Source organism: Macaca mulatta, chromosome 7 (genome assembly GCF_049350105.2).
Source record: "Macaca mulatta isolate MMU2019108-1 chromosome 7, T2T-MMU8v2.0, whole genome shotgun sequence".
Classification (NCBI taxonomy): domain Eukaryota; kingdom Metazoa; phylum Chordata; class Mammalia; order Primates; family Cercopithecidae; genus Macaca; species Macaca mulatta.
In genome coordinates, this window is record NC_133412.1 from 128,717,418 (window position 1) to 128,739,236 (window position 21,819).

The 21,819-nt window shown below is 36.7% G+C and overlaps 1 protein-coding gene across 23 annotated transcripts in view; it reads left to right on the forward strand.

The window, feature by feature from the left end:
* Positions 1–21,819, forward strand: part of KTN1 (kinectin 1) — a 104,190-nt gene that overhangs the window by 11,321 nt on the left and 71,050 nt on the right. For 13 of the 23 annotated variants that reach the window (XM_015143744.3, XM_015143748.3, XM_015143750.3 and 10 more), the window contains exon 2: positions 19,907–20,459. In XM_015143744.3, coding sequence (XP_014999230.2) covers positions 19,937–20,459 — 523 coding nt within the window. In that variant the 5' untranslated portion in view covers positions 19,907–19,936. Of the gene's footprint in view, positions 1–8,742; positions 8,867–19,906; positions 20,460–21,819 lie in introns of all 23 variants that reach the window. The other 10 variants (XM_077941045.1, XM_077941048.1, XM_077941049.1 and 7 more) reach the window with 1 other exon arrangement.

Sequence of the window (21,819 nt, forward strand, 5' to 3'; positions counted from 1 at the left end):
AATATTTGACAGTGATGCCAGTGTTTGCATGTGGTTTTCTTAAATTGTTTTGCACATATATTGTGAAGTAGATCTTTGTGCTTGGTATTTTGAATAAATATGGACAAACTTCTGTGTATCCAGCTGGTACTCAGAGTGTACTTACAGTATGAGGAATCAAATCCTTAATTTTGAAAAATTCTTACCTCTTTAAATATTGCTTCTTTTATTTTCACTTTTCTCACTTGTTAGACCCGTCTTGGAGTCTTAGTTTATCCCGTGTCTTTGATTGTTCTATCATTTTTTTCTCTTCTCTGTGCTTCATGCTAGGTGAATTCATTACTGTCTAGCAATTTACCATTTTATTTTTCTATTTTGTCTAGAGTGTGTTGTATCTGTTGAGTCTATATGCCAGTATCTATAATTTTCATATTTTAGATTTGGAATTGCTTTTTCATAATCACCGGTTTCAATTCTCTTTTTGTTTGACAACCCTTTTGCTACTTAGAAAATCTCTATCTCTTCCTTTAACATGTTCAAATTAAAAAATCTTTGTCAGACCATTTCATAAAACATCTGACGTGAATTCATGTTTTTATATGATTGTTTTTTCTCATTAAATTTCTTGCTATGTTTTGGATTAAAAAAAAACCTGGTTTTAACATTGGACAGACTCATTATTTTGATGACTTTTGTGTTCAAATCAAAACCCTGATATTTAATCTTGTTTTTGAGTTTACAAATTGATCAGAAATAGACACCCCCCCAAAAAAAAAAAAAACTTGTTAAACACTGTGAGGGTACTATTAACAAAATTCACACTGGGAAACTCTCTAGGACTAGCTGCCTGGTTTTTTTTTTTTTTTTTTTCCCTCCCCAACTAAAAGTTCTAAGAATTGTAAGAAACTGAAAATGAAGAGATAGGTATAGTAGGTGAAAGGAGACAAGAAATATACCAGTCAAGGAATAACAAAATACTTACAAAGCAATTGGGGAATGTGAACGAACGCTAGCTTTGTATTAAGGAATTATTAATTTTTAATTTGCTATGACGTTGGATGTTTTGTTATCTTTTTTTTTTCTCCAGGCTTGGAGCTTCTATAAAGTTATAGCTCTGGATTTGCAGTGTCATTGTTTTTCTCCCCTCTCTTGCCCTCTCCTTTTTTACCTTTTTATTTTTTTAAAACCTCTTTTTACAAGCTGTGCAAATCCTGACCCCTTGGCATCAGGCAGTGAACCTGGTTCTGTTTTATTGCTGTTACTTTTAGGAGCTGAACTATCCAGCCATCTTCCTGGTTCCTTCTTCCCTCTACTCCACTTAAGATATGGGTTGCTACTTTGAATTTTTATTGCATTTCATCCCACTATGATGTTTATCTTAGTTTTGAGTTTAGCCATATCTTTTAAATCATTTCCTTTTATATTCTTGCAAAAGGTTGGTACAAAAGTAGTATTTCACACCATTATTAAGTTATTTGGAGTAGGAGGATCCTTATTGGAAGTCTTTATCTTCATTTCTATCTATCTTAGTCTTACTTGTTTTTTGAATCCCAGCTTGTGTATCCTGAGTAGTATTCATAGTGTATCCTGAGCACTCTAGTTCAGTGATCTTTTCCCTTCCTTTGCACAAATCTGTCTTTTAATCTTGTTGAATATTATTCAGCTCTACAGAACACATCTGATATTAGCATCACACTGATTTATGATGATATAATAATTAGTTAGAATCCTTAAGTCTTGAAATGCGATTCTTGCTTTTGCTGCTTGATCTTACTCATCTTGTGTTTCTTCATTCTGTTTTGGAGTTGCTATTCCCACTCAAGCAGAGTAGATTTTTTTTTTTTTTTCCGTTTTTTGAGTTTGGACTGGGATCTGTTGTTGTCTGAAATATTTTTGCTTGTTGTCTCCAACTTGAAAGTCACATATTCAATGTTTTGAATTTATTTTCTTGAAAACCCTGCTGGTAATTTAAAAGCTATTAAATGAAAGCATATTTCCATTAATTTTAGTAGGGAATTATGATGCAATATTTCATCCCAAACAGTTCTCACATGTAGGTAAATATTAATCTAACAATGAAGACAAGTTTGTGTAGGTATAAACAAGTTGAAAGTAAATACACTTTATACATAAAATATAATGTATATTGAAGGCTAATTGTATTTGCCAAAGGAGAAAGAAAATTTGATGGTGGATGGTAGTCTGGTTGGTAGGGTGTCACTTTTTGGAAAGTCTGTTTCTTCTATATTGTGTTTTTTCACCAATTCACGTGTTCTGGAGTTCAGAGTTGTCTTGCATTCAGTCTGCACTTAAGTTGTCTGCGCAGAAAAGCACCACTAGGGCAATAACAGATAAACACAAGTTGTTTAAAACACGGGAAATGGAACGCAAGCAGAAAAGACAGAGTTGTAGGAGCTAGAAGCTCATTGACTTTCTTGCTCTGCGTATATACACAAAGCATATCTAGGTTCATCCAGTATACTGTATGTGCAGTATAGATCTGTTGCATATGATATACGCTGATGGGAAATAATTATGTTGAATAAAACATTGATTGTGTCTTTGCCTGAAATCATAAATGTTGAAATTTCACTCTATAGAATATTTATTTTGTGTGTGCTTAGGTAAACAGTCACTAATACCAAAAAAGGTCATTGCTTGAAAAGTGGTAATTTTCAAGAGCCATTTTGATGAAAACCAGTTAAATGAACAGCTCATTATGTGGGGTAAGTTTGTAGACTTAATAACTGATATTCCAGCTTATCTGAACTAGTTGTCAGAATTTCTGTTATTCTAACCAGGTAGCTCAAAGAGTAACACAGGATAATACAAATCTTATTTTCTGAAACCTTTCATTGGTTTGCCCTTTGTTCTCATCCACATTTGTGAACTGGCAAGATTATCTTTAAGTAATCGATTAAAATGTTAGTAAGGTTAGGCTAAGAACCGAGTTTTTTTGTACATTGTTAAGGTACTTTCTAAACATTAATTGGCAACTTTGGGATATTATTGTTTAACCTTTTAAATATTCTCCAATTTATGCCACTATTCAGCCATGTTCAGGATTTATCAATCTTGTCACCAAGGATAGCTTGTTTATTGACTGTTCTGACAAAATCAGACATTCCATAATGTGTATTGGGTTTTCCTGATTTAGTAATCCTTTTATTTAAAAAGGTACTGGAGTGATTTTTTTTTTTTTCATAGTGACTGGTTTGGCGGCCGGGCGTGGTGACTCACGGCTGTAATCCCAACACTTTAGGAGGCCGAGGTGGGCGGATCATGAGGTCAGGAGATCGAGACCATCCTGGCTAACATGGTGAAACCCCGTCTCTACTAAAAATACAAAAAAATTAGCCGGGTGTGGTGGTGGGCGCCTGTAGTCCCAGCTACTCGGAAGGCTGAGGCAGGAGAATGGCATGAACCCAGGAGGCTGAGCTTTCAGTGAGCTGAGATTGCGCCACTGCACTCCAGCCTGGGCAACAGAGCAAGACTCCGTCTCAAAAAACAAAAAAAATGGTTTATAGTGGATAGCTTTTGATGTGCCTGTATTTTTTAGTAACAATTGTCTGGATTTACCTAAAATAAATTCATCAATTTTAATTTGACTACTTTCTATATTTAGTACATGATATTTAATAGCTTTTACTTTTTTTCCCCTGACTCTTCAGGCATCTTCTAATAGTGAGGAAAGCAGAAGCCTTTCATGGAACTTGAAATGTAGGATCATGGCAGCTGTGTCTGCTGAAGGCAACATCTATGTTTGCATGGCTGTTGAGGTGGTTGTGTTGTAAACATGGATTCTAAGGATGACTATAGGATAGGAGCCTCTACTTGTGGCTGTATTTTAGGTTCTGATAACTGATCACCTTTCAACCTCTTACTTCATATTTCTGTTGTCTGGAAGGCAGTCTTTGCGATCACAAATTTTGAAGGTTCATGGTATGCTGTGTTTTAATTATGCTAATTACGTAATTTTCGTACTTAAACCAACTTTCAGTTGGTGAAATCTCAAGGACTATTTCTTGGAGTTAGCTTCCTATGGTTGTTCTTAGTAAGATCTGTTCTCTCACTAATTTTTTGCCTAGGTTTCTTATTATTGTGAGTGATGTTAAAAGAGTAGAACCTTTTTTTCTTTTTTTGACAAACTTTTTTTTTTTTTTTTTTTTGCCACTGTAGACTTAAACTTTGTTAATATATGAGAGCTACACTTATTTCCAATTCAAGGTAATTGTGTCTGTACTTTCTGATGTTTTTTCTGTCATAGACTCTTGGCAGCTTCAAGAATAGAGCATTATAATGAAGACCATATCATGATAAAACATCCTTGATTTTGTGTTTCAGAGTACCAGTGAACACAAATAGAATTAGTATATACTGTATATATGAAGGATTATTTTGAAAAAAAATCCAAAGGGAAGAACTCACAAGGACCACCTATATAAAGTTAGTAAATATTTGACAACACTGCGTTGGACTCTGTGTTGGGCTCCCAGATAGATGGGAGAACATATATTTGAAAAGGAGAGTTACTCATTTGACTTATACTTTTTGAGTAGTATAAACTAAACTTTGTATAAGAAGTGAGTAAAAATCTTCAGTGAATGTTTTCTTAAGCCATAGTTCTTAAGGTACAATTTCAGAGAATGATAAATACATAAGATTGTGAATGTATTAAAGCAAATGCCTCTTTATTTCAGTGAATCAGAATCAGAACATTTCTTAATTTTATCGGATTCTTCGTTTGTACTTGTTTTTAGATTGTAAGATTTTGCTGTTTATTGACGATTTTGCTGTTTGTGTAGATGTTGAATCTCTTTGCTTTTTCTTAAATAGCAATGATAGGAATTTCCCTGTGGAATATGAACATTAAAATTGAAATGTAGAAGGGCCGGCATGGTGGCTCATGCCTGTAATCCCAGCACTTTGGGAGGCCGAGGTGGGCGGATCACTTGAGGGTCAGGAGATTGAGAACAGCCTGGCCAACATGGTGAAACCCTATCTCTACTAAAAATAAAAAAATTAGCCAGGCATGGTAGTGGGCACCTGTAATCCCAGCTACTTGGGAGGCTGAGGCCAGAGAATCACTTGAGCCCCGGAGGTGGAGGTTGCAGTGAGCCAAGATCATGCCCCTGCACTCCAGTCTAGGTGACAGAGTCAGATCCTATCTCAAAAAAAAAAAAAAAAAAAAGGAGAAATGTAGGTTGTAGAAGTGTAGAAATTAAAATGTAGACTACAGAATAGATTGTAAGGTTTAGAAAAAAATTCAGGCTTTCATCATTTAACTGGTGTACTTGACTATCTGTGAAGATTTGTCCTAATTTTATATGGCTTTGTACATGGAAGCTTGGAATCGAGGGGCCAGAGAGGGAAAACTCTTTGCTAGCACTCTTCTTTGTGCATTCCTGGAGTTTATTAGAGAAAAGCAAAGGTCAGCTGTAATCCCTAATGAAAGAATAAGAATATTGGTTTCTCAGTCAGGCATACTCTGGTTGGAAAGAGGTACTATTCATTAAAAAAATTACATTCTGGATTAGTAAATTTCATATAAAGTCTGAATTTTTACTATTTACTAATGTTAATCAGTTTTGTTTGTTGCATAGCTGACAGACTTATTGCTTCTGAAAACTAATAATATTCCAGTGTTCAGCAGGGTCTAGAATTCTGTGGTAATTAATGGTCATTGTTTCTATAGAGATTTTATTACATTATCCTTTGGCTTCTATTGCTAAGTACTATGTAAGTCTAAATTTCTTCTTCAGTACTCTTTTCTGTGTTGCTTTCAAGACTCGTTTGAGTTACACGGTGTTACTGCAAATATGTTTAAATATCTTTTATTCTGTTCAAATTTTGTTGCCTTTCCTGAATTGGAAGATTCATAGCTTTCAGCAGTTTTTGAAAATTCTCAGCCACTTTGTTTCTTTGTTCTTTCCTCTCCTTGAATTCCCATTTGATTCATTGGACATTCTCATTGTATCCTTTATGTCTGTTAATTTTTCTTTCATATTTTCCCTTATGTATAATTTTTTGTGGTACATTGTCAGTTTTTTAATCAAGTCTGTCTTGTTTGATAATTCAGCTTTATATAGTTATCAGGCCATTTGGCTTTTAATTTCTGGGGGTGTTTGTATGTCTGTGTGTGCATATGTATGCATACACATAATTTATAAAGTTCAAGTTCTAATTTTTCTTTTTTTTAATGAGTGTTTTCTGTGTTTCTGATTTCTTTTATAACTCTAATGGCTGACATTTTTGTTTTAATAGTCTTTCACATTCTGTTATCAGTTTTTTGGGATCTACTCTCTGTATGTGCTACTCTTGTTCATTTTGACTGGAAGTTCACCTTTGACAGGAGAATATCTGCAAATACTATACTGTACAGACTAGATTGGATAGAGGTAGTTTTTTTCCAGAGAGATTTTTCCTTCCCAGGAGTTTTTCCTGAGTCACAGGGCTTTTGTGGCTGTTGATCCATTTTTTTTTCTTTTTATTGAGAAGGAGTCTAGCTCTGTCACCCAGGGCGGAGTGCAGTGGCGCAATCTTGGCTCACTGCCAACCTCTGCTGCACAGGTTCAAAGCGATTCTCATGCCTCAGCCTCCGGAGTAGCTGGGATTAACAGGCTCCCGCCACCATGCCCGGCTAATTTTTTGTATTTTTAGTAGAGATGGGGTTTCACCATGTTGGCGAGGCTGTTCTCAAACTGCTGACCTCAGGTGATCTGTGAGCCATTTTTATGTTAGTATTTGTGGTAGGAAGCGGCAGTAGGGGAGTGTTCTGGATTGGCAGAGACTGTAGATAATAATTTATGATTGTAAAATCTTAATGGAGACTTTTGGGTTTTGGAAAAGCAAACAAGCTTTCTCTTGTGTCTTTTTCGCATTTGTGCCAACACTACTTATTAAATCTATTTTTTTTTCAACTTACTGATTTGAAATGGCACTGTGATAATATACTGAACTTTTTGTTTGTATTCGGGCTATTTTGCCTTTAATTGGGTGTTCTTGGACAAGGTTTAAAAATTCTTGTTTTCATAAGCCAAACTTTTTTGGTAGAGTCATTTTTGACAGTATTTGATATTCTCATTTACATTTCATGTTTAGTTTGTGAGATGTTTTAGGTATTATGTCTTTTCTGGGGATAAGCAAGAATAAATGTTTTAGGTATTATGTCTTTTCTGGGGATAAGCAAGAATAAATTATTCTTGAATTCACATTTGATTTATTGGACATTCATCATTGTATCCTTTATGAATAAATTATTCTTACTTATCCCCAAAAAAGACATAATACCTAAAACATCTGGTCATTTTAGTACTTCCATTGTTGAGTGACCTAAGGTGATCCACCTTAAATTTAATTTTGTTAAGTTTAAGCATCAGTTATTAAGACTACCTGGTGGTAGTGGGATTGGACAGATTTGTTAAGGTTAGGGTAGAGATAGGACCACTGGGAGAAGTTACAGGGTGATGCGATTTTGGATCAAAACTAAAAAGAACTTGTCTTTCTAAAGAAATAAAGGGGGTTTATGGGAGGTGTTCATCCCTGCTTTTCAAGCATGGGCTGGCTGCCTGTTTCAGCTGGGTCTAATCTCTGAGTGACTAGTTGGATTAGATGGCCCTTTCTTACTCAGGAATCTTATGAAAGGAAAAGTAGGTCAAGATGGTAGATTTTAAGGGGAGGAAAGCTTCTGTACATGGTGTAGCTGTTTTACGGTTACATTATTGGTATGAATTTCGTGTTGTAGTGTTAATTTTTGAACAGTTTTGATGACTTATGTTCTTTTGTCTTTGAAAACTGATTTTATGTGTTGATTTGAAAGACTATTTTAAAAAGTTATTAATTTTTTTGGTATTAAAGCTTTCAGTTTATCTAATTATAAATTAGATTTTTTTTACAGAATAAACTTTTAACCAGATTATTTCCTATGGAATTGTTTTAAAATGAGCAGTGCCTTTTCCTGAGAAAATGGGCCGGTTTGGGCATGATGAGTAAGCAAAAGTCTGAAAGATACTTTCAGCAGCTATCATCTATGCAATTCCTTTTCAGTTTCTTGAGAAAGCTGTTCAAATGGATTGATCTATTCTCATTAAAGGGGAAAAAGTTTGATTAAAAAATAGAAGTCTCATTTGTTGTGACATGATACCTAATGGAGAAATTAGATTTCGTTACTCATTTCTGGCATTAGTTATATTCATTTCAGATTGGGGTAGCAGTACTTTAGAATGGATATTGCTGAAGTAAGGGGTGTGTTAATAAGATGTGAGTCATAGAAATAACTGCCTTGCAGTTTAAAAGGAGAAATTGTACCACAGCTTTGAAATTTTAGTGTGGTCTATAGAGTTAATCTTAGAAAAGATACTGTAAATGGGATTCCCATGCTGAGGAATTCAGTGTTTGGATTTCCTGGATTGTTTTGTCTTTTGCTTACTTCGAATGTTTTTCCTCTTATTTTAAAAGATAATTGTTTAATTGTGTTGTGCACTCCGGGGCCATTATACTTTTGGTGTAGTGACTGACTAGGACAATAGGAATTTAGATGAGTTTTTGCATTTTGATGGCCATTTCAGGAAATGGTTAATGCTTTGTCTATTTTTCTCATTGATTTTTTTGTTTTTTTAAATCGATTGGTAGAATCATTTATTTTTAAAAATTCTTACTGCAAATGGAATATACTTACAAAAATTTAAACATATAGAACTATGTAAAATGAGCCTATCTGTTTTCTTGTGTTTTCAAGTACTTTATATTTTTTCTTTTTTTCAGATAGATTTTTGCTCTGTCACGCAGGCTGGAGTGCAGTGGTGTGACCTTGGCTTACTGCAACCCTTTGCCTCCTGGATTCGAGTGACTGTCATTGCCTCAGCCTCCTGAGTAGCTGGGATTGTAGGTGTGTACCACCACACTCAGCTAAGTTTTGTATGTTTGGTAGAGACAGGGTTTTATCATGTTGGCCAGGCTGGTCTTAAACTCCTGCCTCAAGTGATCCACCTGCTGTGGCCTCTGAAGGTGCTGGGATTATAGGTGTGAGGCACCACGCCCAGCCCTCAAGTGCTTTATATTTTTTCTTATGTTTGAAACTTTATTTGGATGTTTTTAGTTGATTTGAATGATACAGCCTTCTACTGATTGGAAATAACTTAGAGTAAACTGAATTTTTGTATGTATTTGGGTTCGTTTTAGATTTTGAATTCAATTATTATTTTCTTATCTTTATCATACTGCAGTATGTTGCTGCCTTGCTATATTAGTTGAAACCGTTTACTGTCTCATAGAATTCTGTGCATGTGTATGTAAATAGAGAATAAGTGCTCTGGAATTTTAGGAGGAGAACTAGCTGTGGACATGGTACTTGAGCTGGAAGAGTAGAATCACATGGAGGCTCAAGTTAGGCTTTTTGCTCTGGTTAGTTTTGTAGATACTATATACTTCCTTTCTCAGTGAGATTATAAATTCATTTAAAGTCAGCAAATTTATTTGTGAACACTGTTAAATACCCTGCATTCAAAAACCTAAGTGGAAAATTAAAACGAGTGCAACTTACAAAGAATAAAAACTACAACAATAATTGTAATGTGTTTTATAAGACCTTCAATACTGTTTTTTTTTTTTTTTTTTTTTTGTATTTTTGTTTTTTGAGACAGGGTCTCCCTCTGTCACCCAGGCTAGAGCGCAGAGGTGAAATCATGACTTACTGTAGCCTTGAGCTCCTGTGCTCAAGTGATCTTTCTGCGTTGTTCTCTCGAGCAGCTGGGACTACAGGTGCATGCCACTACGTCTAGCTAATTTTTTATTGTTTGTAGAGACAGGGTTCTGCTATGTTGCCCAGGATGGTCTTGAACTCTGGGCTCAAGCAATCCTTTCTCCTTGGCCTCCCAGCGTGCTAGAATTACAGGCGTGAGCCACCGTGCCTGGCCACCATCTTTTTTACACTTATTCTCTGCTTATGACTTTGCTTCTCATTTCATAAAGAGAATCGTAGCATTAGGAACAGAATTTTCACAAACGTCTATACCATCTACCTCCTTTCCTGTCTTGGGTCTGTGCTTTTGTATTCTTCCTTCTCTGTGTTCCTACAGATGAACTGTCTGTGGTACTATTTAAGGCCAATCACTCTTATCTACTTGTCCAAATTCTGTCCTTTCTTGCTATTTGAAAACATTGTCTCTCCCTCCTGCATCATTAGTCTTTCCCTTTTTAGTGAATCGTTTTTTTGTCAGCATATTATCATGCTGTAGTTTCTCCCATCTTTAAAAACCAAACTCTTAACCTCATATTCTCCTCCAAGTTCCATCTTATTTCTCTGCATCCTTTCACAGGAAGGCTGCTTCAAAGAGTTGTCCACACTTGCTAGAGTTCTTTTAACTTTTAAATTCGTTTCAATCAGGTTTTGATCACCACTACTCTACTGCTTTGGTCAAAGTCACCAGTAACGTCTATGTTGCTAAATTCAGAAGTCAATTACTAGTTTTCATTGTGTTTTACTTACCAACCCCATTTGACAAAATTGATCCATCTCTCCTCCTTAATAGACCGTATTCATCTGGTGTCCAGGACAGCACACTCCTGGTTTTCTTTCTACCTCTCCTCTCTCCCTTGAGAGTTCTTCATCTTCCTGTTGTTGAATTTCAGTGCTTCAGTCTTGAGACCTGGTCTCTATTTATACCCATTTGTTTGGGATTTTATCCAAGTTTATGGCATTAAGTATAGTCCATTTGCTGAATACTTCCAAATTTATATCTCTAGCCTTCACTTCTCACGTGACAACTCTTTTATTTAGCTGTCTACTGGACATCTCCACTTACCTAAAACCTAACTCCTTATCTTCAACCTTAACCATGTCCCTGCCACATTTCCCCTATCTCAGTAAAGGGCAGCTCCTTTGTTTTTGGCCTAGTCTAAAAGCTTTGGAATTGCCTTTGGCTTTGTTTATTCTCTCATACCCTATATCCAGTCCATCAGCAAATCATCTTGGCTCTACCTTTATAAAGTATCTAAATTTTGACCACCTCACCTGCTACCATCATCTCTAAATTATTTCAGTTGTCACCTAACAGTTTTCCCTGATTTCACTTTCTCCCTACACCCTTCCCTAGTCACACCCCTCCAGTAGTTTTCCCATATTACTGAGAGCGTTAGCCACAATCCTTTTCCTGTAAGAAACAACATGAATTGTTAACCACATCCCCTCTCCCTTTCAAATTCTCTTTGACCTCATCAGTTTATTCTTCTGTTCATTCTGCCTCAACCATGTTGTCCTTACTGCTCTTGCTCATATATAGCAGGTATGTTACTGTCTCATGGTCTTTGTGCTTGCTCTTCTCTCATTCACCGTATTTTGCTCTTCACTTAGATACAGATAGCAACATGGCTCTATCTTTCACTTATTTCAGGTCTTTATTGAGATGTCATTTTTTAAAAATGAAATCATCTCTGACCATTCTACTCTAAATTTTTTTTTTTTTTTTGAGACGGAGTCTCGCTCTGTCGCCCAGGCTGGAGTGCAGTGGCGCGATCTCGGCTCACTGCAAGCTCCGCCTCCCGGGTTCACGCCATTCTCCTGCCTCAGCCTCCCGAGTAGCTGGGACTACAGGTGCCCACAACCGCGCCCGGCTAATTTTTTGTATTTTTAGTAGAGACGGGGTTTCACCGTGGTCTCGATCTCCTGACCTTGTGATCCGCCCGCCTCGGCCTCCCAAAGTGCTGGGATTACAGGCGTGAGCCACCGCGCCCGGCTCTACTCTAAATTTTAACCATTGGGAGTTTCAGACCAGCCTGGGCAACATGGCAAAACCCTGTCTCTAAATAAATAAAAAAATAAATAAATAAAATTTAACCGCTGTCCACATCTTCCTGTTCTCCCTATTTCTCTTCCCTGCTTATCACTATTCTTGCTACTTATTGCCCTTTCATATACTGCATACTAATTGTTGGTCCGTCTTACCACTTAGTAGAATGTTAGCTCTGTAAGTGCAGGGTTTGTGGCCCTTTTACTGCTGTCTACTCAGAATGTCCTAGAGCAGTCCTGACATATGGTCAGTGCTAAATAACAAATGAATAATAAAGACTATTGTGGAAGAGAGTTGAAATTACATATTCATAGGTTTGATTTAAGCTGGGTTTTGAAGGTTAGGTGGAGATTTCATACAAAGGACAAGGCAAAGATTTTTAGATTTGATTGCAGGGATGAGGTGAGGTGCTTTAAATGGAACTTTAGAAAGTGGTTCCTCTGATTGCCTGATTTAGAATCCATAGTAGCCTCCTCCTGCTGATTTTTCCCACTTGGTTGACTGCTGATCTTTTCTAGCTGGTGGTCCCATATTTTCTTCAAAATCTGATCTACAACTCCCAGATAGGAACGTATTCCTGTATTCTTAATCTTGGCAAGGGGTTTTTCTCTTTTATGGAACCTTCCAAGCATGACATGTGGGAATTGTCTTACTAGAGTCCTCACTCACTTTCAAATAGTTGAGTTTTCTTGTTAGTTGTTCCACCCAAGTATTTCTGTGTTGAAATTGATTTACTGTCATCAGATCTACTTAAACTATTGAAAGTCATTTTAATTGATCTCTTTGCAACTATTTTTAACCTATCCATTTGGTTTTATTTATGTGTTTATTTTATTTATTTATTTGAGATGGAGTATTGCTCTGTCTCCCAGGCTGGAGTGCAGTTGGGGATCTAATTCTTTAGCTTGTTTCTTCTGCCTCTTGTTCATGATGGCTTGTCACATGTTCTGTTATTTTTTTGTGGGCTCATATCTGGATAATAATTTTTAAAAACCTTAAGGAGCCTGACTTGGGGAAGGATTCCACGGAGAGGTTATGCATTTGCTTCTACCATGGGTACTCTGGGCACCACCAACTGGGGGCCACTTGGATCTTGGCATATCCAAGATCATGCAAGTAGTTTGGACCCTAAAGCCATGTGAGAAGAAACTCATGGTTAAAATTTTTAAGTAAGACTGAGTGAAGGCCGAATTGGAACTAAAAGTCAAGACTCTTGCCTTCCATTTTACTGCTTCATTATATTGCTATTCACTAATCTTAAAATAATTTACTTTTGCTCAGGATGTATCTGCAATATAACACGCATACTATATTCGAAGGTTATCAACTACATGATGCCTAATATTTAATTGTAGCAGGAGGAGTTCATTGTAGCTAAACCTTTTGCGGAATGGAAATTTAATTAAATGATACTTGGCTACCAATAGTAAACTTTTTATCACTGTAGAGAACTTAACCATAAATCATTTTTCTTAAAAAAAGATTAACGTGTCTGTTTAAAAAAACATGAGATAGTATTGTGGGTTTAAAGAAAGGTAAACATGGTATGAAGAGTGGCACGTTTGGAATGCCAAGTATTTAGATTCAGTGTGATCAGATTACAGATAGCTTTTTTTTTGTTGTTTTTTTTTTAACCTATAAACATTATTTTTACAGATAACCTATAATAATAGCTTTCAGCTTAGGCCTCTCAGCTACTTCTGTCATATTTTAACTGTATTCAAATAACGAAATCAAGCTCTTATAGGCTGCTCTGGGAGCCTGTATATCTTAAGGGTGTATTCGTTTAGTTGTCCATTGATTTATACTGGAACTTTTATGGAATTTTGCATTCCTATGTTGAAAATTACCTTTCCCTCAACTTACTGCTTTTGTTTTTTTCAAATGTGTCTGCTTGCTTTGTATGTTTTTTGGTGGAAAAATACTTTCACTGTGTTCAGATTTCAGTCTTGAATTTTGATTTGTTAAGTTTTTGCTAATGGTTTTTTTGAGTCACCCTAACTGATAAAATTGTGTCAATTGAAGGACAGAAATATTGATAAAATTTTTTTTGTCATTTGCTTTCAATGTTTTTAATGTGAAGAAAAGGATAGCAGAAGCAAGAGCAACTGAAACCCTATAGTAAGAAAATAAAATTCAAAATTGTTGTATTACTTGAAATTTAATAGTATACTTATCAAACTGCCTCAGTTTTTTCTCATAATATGAATAATTCTTATTTTTATGTATTTAAGCTGTTGAAGTTTAGTACTGTGCATTTAGATTGGTTACTTATTGTTTTAATGTGAAATTTTAAAAGTTGAACAATTAAAACAGTAAAATGTTTGTAATAATCTCCCTTCAAAAAAATGTAATGATTCTCATTTTTTAGGTATCATCTATGAGTGTATATAATACTCAACACAAAAATTTTAATCTATGTAATGTATTTTGCTGCATTACAGTCTTAATTATTTTAAATGGTCGTATGATGTTTCTTCACATGTCCCACACTGAAACAGTTTCATGGTTTTATTATATAAACAGTGTGGTCTGTCTTGTATATACATAAATATATTATCCTTTTTGGTTAAGCAGTTCTATTGAAATTCTAATAATTGCCACCAGATTTTTGTATCACTTAAAATTTTAGGGTGCGGTGGCTCAAGCCTGTAATCCCAGCACTTTGGGAGGCCGAGAGGGGCGGATCACGAGGTCAGGAGATCGAGACCATACTGGCTAACAAGGTGAAACCCCGTCTCTACTAAAAAAATACAAAAAACTAGCCGGGCGAGGTGGCAGGCGCCTGTAGTCCCAGCTACTCGGGAGGCTGAGGCAGGAGAATGGCGTAAACCTGGGAGGCAGAGCTTGCAGTGAGCTGAGATCCGGCCACTGCACTCCAGCCTGGGCGACAGAGCGAGACTCCGTCTCAAAAAAAAAAAAAAATTTTAGGTTTCACCTCTTTGTTATATTAATATAAACGGGTCATTGTACCTTCTGAGAAGTTTATAGAATTTAACTCAGTGATGTGTCTCAGTTTTTATATGAACAAATGTAAGTTATAGGAGGGCGAGTAAATAGAATATTAAAACTATTTGATTAGTATTTGTAATACGTACTCTGATGAAACACAACTTACATATCATGCATGTTAACTTATAATTATTTTTGTAGTTCTTTTAAGATAGGGCAGGAATGAAAACTCTCATTGTAGAGCAGGATTTTAAACTTGGGGCCCGGGCATATTCTTCAGGGAATCCAGAAACCTTCTGGAGATTATATGTAAAACTTAGTGAGTGTGGATACTTTTTTTCTTTGAGAAAAAGAGTCAGTATCTTTATCAGTTTCTTGAAAGATTTATGTCCAAGTAAAAGATAAAAGACAATGGTGTGGAATGTGGTTTTAAAATAGTTTGGACTTACTTTCCTATCATTCCATGGATATTTCTCTCCTGGTTCTCTTGACAGAGAAATCCTATTTACCACCACTGGCTGTTTATTGCATTCAGATTGGAATCTATTATGACTTACGTGTGATGAGGTTAAAGACGTAACTAATACTACAAAGGGTTAGCCAGGCTAGGTGGTACATGCCTGTAGTGTAGTTGCAACCACTTGGGAGGCTGAAGTGGGAAGACCTCTATGGTTTGATGCTGCAATGCACTATCATAGGGATTGTGAATAGCCAATGTGGTCCAGCCTGAGCAGTGTATATATAGAGACCCCATTTCTTTAAAAAAAAGTGTAAAAATATTATAATTTTTTTGTAGTAACTCAGGTTGTGAGTTAGCAAAAATCAACAGTGTTAATGATTTTTTCCATGTGTGAAAGAACAGCATAAGTGTCTACATGTCTCCATTTTTCAACTCAACAAACATGTATTGAATTGCATACTGTGGACTTAAAAAATTTTAATGACCTGGTTCTTATCACCCAGAGCTAAATTAACGTTTTCTCAGCCTCTTTCCTTTTATTTTTCAATTTTGCCTCCCTGCTTTTAAATCTTTCTGTGTTTGTTCTTCCCTGAATTTTCCTGTTTCATTTTCAGTTCCTATTTGTCTCTTGTTTTTTCCTCCTTGTGTAATTCTGATGCTCGTGGGTATAATGTGAATCTGAGGTATATTAATTGGTATGGTAGTATTTATTCAATAGACACTCATGTTTTGCCTTTTTAAAATAATATTTTAAGAGTTTCTCATAAAGTTTAAAACTAGAGTATTAAGGCAAATGAGACTGTACCCATGATTTTGGCACTACTCCTTAGTTACTGAACTTGCACATATAAAATGTTTTGATCATATAAATACATATGATTTTGACTTTTTAGCAGCATTGAATTGAAGTTTTAGGTTCATGGTTTAATACCTATACTTTGAGTTGATATTTGCTGGTTGAAAACATTCTGATGTTGAACGTTTTCTTTTTTCAGTTTTTATGTAATGTTGCCGTGAACCTTTTTTTAATTTTTTTGGAGACAGAGTCTTGCCCTGTCGCCCAGGCTGGAGTGCAGTGGCGCGATCTCGGCTCACTGTCACTGCAACCTCTCCCTCCTGGGTTCAGGTGATTCTTTTGCGTCAGCCTCCTGAGTAGCTGGGATTACAGGCGCGTACCACCACGCCCGGCTGATTTTTATACTTTTAGTAGAGATGGGGTTTCACCATGTTGATCAGGCTAGTCTCAAACTCCTGACCTCAAGTAATCCGCCCGCATTGGCCTCCCAAAGTGCTGGGATTACAGGTGTGAGCCACCGCACCTGGCCTGTGAACATCTTTCTTTTTTTTTTTTTTTTTTTGAGACGGAGTCTCGCTCTGTCGCCCAGGCTGGAGTGCAGTGGCCGGATCTCAGCTCACTGCAAGCTCCGTCTCCCGGGTTCACGCCATTCTCCTGCCTCAGCCTCCCGAGTAGCTGGGACTACAGGCGCCCGCCACCTCACCCGGCTAGTTTTTTGTATTTTTTAGTAGAGACGGGGTTTCACCATGTTAGCCAGGATGGTCTCGATCTCCTGACCTCGTGATCCGCCCGCCTCGGCCTCCCAAAGTGCTGGGATTACAGGCTTGAGCCACCGCGCCCGGCCGTGAACATCTTTCTATATGTTTTTTTTCTTGCAAATAAATTCCTAAGGATAAAGAATTGGGATTATTGGGTTAAAGGAATGCAAACATTTTCTTCTTTTTTATTCTTCTAAAGAAAAAAAAAAGCAGGATATATGTGGAGAACATGCATGTTTATTACATAGGTATATGTATGTCATGGTGGTTTGCTGCACCTATGACCCATCCTCTAAGTTCCCTCCCCTCAACCCCCACCCCCCAACAGGCCCTGGTGTGTGTTGTTCCCCTCTCTGGGTCCATATGTTCTAGTGTTCAACTCCCACTTATGAGTGTGAACATGCATTGTTTGGTGTTCTGTTCCTGTGTTAGTCTGCTGAGGATGATGGCTTCCAGCTTCTTCCGTGTCCCTGCAAAAGACATGATCTCATTCCTTTTTATGGCTGTAGCAAACATTTTCTTGATTCTTAATCTCTTTGTGTCTATGTAGGTTCCTCTAAATGCATAGTGAGTCTCATGTGAGCTCAAGTGAAGGTGAATTGAATTGCGTGAAGAGGGACTCCCATGAAAATTCAGAGATAGAAAGCTTGATTCCTTCAGGCCTATATATGGGACCTGGAAAAGGAAACTAGAAAATCATTAAAACGTTTGAAGAATCGGTGTTTCAGAATTCTTGTGGTCTCATAGCCTCTCTTCTCCTTGAACATTTGCTACTTTTTCTTTCTATACAGGTGAATTTGCTGTGCTTGATCATAATTTCTGCTTTCCTAAGACCTAGGTTTGTACAGGGCTGCAGCTTATTCATTAGGCCTTTTTGACTTTTGCCCCTTTTTTCAGCTTCTGTTATTGCTGGTAAGTGCCTCAGCGCCTCTTCCTCACCAAAACAAAAATTTGAAGCATTCCAACTCATTGTTTTGTGCTTTTTCTCCCTTGGCTTCCCAGCTTATGTTGAATAGGCTGTGTATTCTGTGGATGTTATGTTTGAAAAGAAAATTCTGGGCTCTTTAAAAGCATTCCTGGGTGACGAATCACACTTAACGCAGGCACAATAAAATATGTCTAATTTTAAAACCTGGACAGTTCATGTTAATTTGAATTATCAGGGAAACAATTCTGTATGGAGTTTCTTTTAGTATTTTGTTAGCACATGATTCCTTTTCCCCCTTAACGTGTTAAAAATTTGTCTTAGTAAATCTAGGGTTTAACTAATACTATTTAAAAATTGGTTATGGAAGTATGAAATGTTACTTCAGTCATATAGATTAATAACATGTCTGTGGAACAAACGACAGTCATTCCTTGGCATATGCGGGAGATTGGCTTCAGGACCCCTGCATATATCTAAATCTAAGCATGCTCGAAGTCTTGGAATAGTCCCTGTGGAACCCAGGTATACAAAGTTGGCCCTCCATATTCTTAGATTTCATGTCCAGTGAATACCGTATTTTCAGTAACAATTGGTTAAAAAAAAAAATCCATGTGTAAGTGGACCAGTGCAGTTCAAACCCGTGTTGTTACAGTTCTGGCAAAGTCTTATATTCAATAAACTCACATTTGTCCAATTTAAAATCAGATGTTTTCTTAGGTGTAAAATAATTCTTAGAGTAAGTCCCCTGTTTAGGTAGAATTAATTTCTTTATCTAATCATTACGTATCAAGATTCTCCAAATCAATACTTTGAAAATTTTAAACATTCTTAGATTTATTTTTACATTAAAAGTGCAGAAATTAACTTTAATTTGCTTTATCCTAAACATGTCCTGATGTTTAATTATATCTGTATTATATACCTTGTCTTTTTCTACAACACATTTGAGATGACATAAGAATACAAGTCACTTTTATGTGGCTTATGCATGTTCATAAGGAGCATCAGTATGTAGAATCTCAACATCAGAATCATTTTTACTTTGAGATTTACTTTTAGGGGAAACTACCCTTCACGTAAGTGATATAATGTCTGTATTCAAGGCAGATGTTGGTAGTCAAGTTACATCTTTCCTCCCTGCCGCCGTACTTACTGAGTCAATCTAAAAGTAGGGCCTATGTCCTATTGATGAGGCAAAGCCTTTTATTTAGCAATTTAGGTAGGATGTTGATGGCAGCCTCGCTTTTGCTGTATAACTTGTTTTGTGCAGTATGGGGTGCCTTTAAAAAATTGAGATAAGTTCCTAACTTGTAATTTATTTCACTACTTTATTTTTTTGGGACAGGGCCTTGCTCTGTTGCCCAGGCGGGAGTGCAGTGGCAGAGTCACAGCTCACTGAAGCCTTGACTTCTAAGGCTCAAGTGATCCTCCCACCTCAGCCTCCAAGTAGCTGGGACTACAGGCTCGTTTTAACTATGCCCAGCTAATTTTCTTGGTGTTTTTTTTTGTTTTGTTTTGTTTTTTGTAGAGACAGGGTTTCACCATGTTGCCCAGGGTGGACTGGAACTCCTTAGGCTCAAGTGATCCATCCGCCTCAGCCTCCCAAAGTGGTGGGATTCAGGCGTGAGCCACTGCGCCTGGTCTGTAATTTATTTTAATGCCAAATGCCACATCCTAACATTTGGATTTTGATTATGTTAGATTTTTATATCCTTGATAGATCCCACCGCATCATGAGGCTGATAGTCACTGGTGTAAAGATGCAAGCAGTTTGTGACTGGTCTTAATCTGTAAATAAACCACCTCTTTTTGTGTGTGTGTGCATTTCAGAATATGACACTTTTAATGAATGTCCATTGAGTTGGTAATAGTGCCTCTTTATTTTCACATGTAGTTATCAACACTGTACAATAAACAAAAAAAATTAACTACTAATAAAATACCAAAAATGGATATTTGGGGAAAAGAAAGTAATGAATATTTAAAATTTTTCTCTTCAATTAGGATATTTTCACATGATTTAGAAATGGAAGGATGTGTTCTACTCTAGTTACCACTAGTCTTATTTTTCATAGTATGTATGAATTGTTGGCAAATAAATCAAGAATGTGATTTAAAGAACTAACCTGTTTAGATTTATAGGTCAGGTTAGATTTGAAATGCCACTTGAAAGAGCAGCAGTTTTGACTTTAATTTTTATGAGACTGACAGGTTCTTTTTTTTGTCCCTACCTTCTTCCCTATTTAGGTTTTATAGGATCACATTGACAAAAGTACCATGGAGTTTTATGAGTCAGCATATTTTATTGTTCTTATTCCTTCAATAGTTATTACAGTAATTTTCCTCTTCTTCTGGCTTTTCATGAAAGAAACATTATATGATGAAGTTCTTGCAAAACAGAAAAGAGAACAAAAGCTTATTCCTACCAAAACAGATAAAAAGAAAGCAGAAAAGAAAAAGAATAAAAAGAAAGAAATCCAGAATGGAAACCTCCATGAATCTGATTCTGAGAGTGTACCTCGAGACTTTAAATTATCAGATGCTTTGGCAGTAGAAGATGATCAAGTTGTACCTGTTCCATTGAATGTGGTTGAAACTTCAAGTAGTGTTAGGGAAAGAAAAAAGAAGGAAAAGAAACAAAAGCCTGTACTTGAAGAGCAGGTCATCAAAGAAAGTGATGCATCAAAGATTCCTGGCAAAAAAGTAGAACCTGTCCCAGTTACTAAACAGCCCACCCCTCCCTCTGAAGCAGCTGCCTCAAAGAAGAAACCAGGGCAGAAGAAGTCTAAAAATGGAAGCGGTATTGTAATCTATTTAATCTATTTAATTTTATTGTATGATTTGGAGCTTGGAATTGAGATACTCTGTTAGGTACATACACAGAAGTTTAATACTGAATTTGAAACCGAGATTATTCTTTTCATTATGTGTTTGCTTCATTAACATTAATTGCTGGTAGAAGTTAGTATTGATCATAAAATAGCACTTTAAACTTCAGAGCCCGATGCAGTGGCTCATGCCTGTAATCCTAGCACATTGGGAGGCTGAAGTGGGAGGACCCCTTGAGGCCAGGTGTTTTAGACCAGCCTGGGCAACAAAGAGAGACCTCATCTCTACAAGAAATTAAAAGAAAAAAACCCAACAAACCCATACATCTTATAAATATCCAACTTTGACTATTTTACTAAAACCACTTAGGACCTGTAAATATCAGCAGTTATGAACTTCACTTTCTAAATGATGTGGTAAGAATTAAAGGTGGAAAGCTAAAATCAGATATCATTTCTCACCTTTGATTGCTTCATTTTGCTAACATTTATCATATATCTGTTATGCTAGGCATTATGCTAGGTAGTAGGGCTACGGAGATGAATAGTGCATTTTCAAGGTAGTCGTGTGTTAGCTGTAGACACAAATAGGTCATTATAAAAGATTTAGTGTAGTGGTCTAGATATGTCTAAACCAGTGTAGGAATTCTAAGGTAGACCACTTAAAGCATGTAATGCCAGAAATTTTTAAAGTTTGGGTAAGTACTAGTTAGGTCTTTTGGGTGGGTGGCGGGGGAGGGAGATTCCAGGGAAAGGGAGTTGATAGGTACAGTGGAAAAGCCTTGAGAAATGGCGTGGTGATGTGTGCAACTGTAAACAGTTTGTTTTATTTGAAAGGACTCGTATGTACCATTAAGTAGTTTGTGTGTCTTAACTTGTAGGAGGTTATATTGGATTTTTTTTTTTTTTTTTTTTTTTTGAGACAGAGTCTCACGGTCTCGCCCAGGCTGGAGTGCAGTGGTGCGATCTTGGCTCAGTGTGTCCTCTGCTGCCCAAGTTCAAGTGATTCTCCTGCCTCAGCCTCCCGAGTAGCTGGAATTACAGGCGTGTGCTACCACACCCAGCTAATTTTTGCATTTTTAGTAGAGATGGGGTTTCACAAAATTGGCCAGACTGGTCTCGAACTCCTGACCTCAAATGATCCACTCGCCTTGGCCTCACAAAGTGCTGAAATTACAGGCATGAGCCACCACGCTCGGCCTGGTTATATTGGATTTTAAATATTTGCATGTCAGCTAGGATCAAGACATAGTAAGGGTAAACACTACATGTTTTAGTTGGGAAAAAGGACATGTAAGCCAGTAAAAAAAAAAAAGTGATTTATGTAGGAGA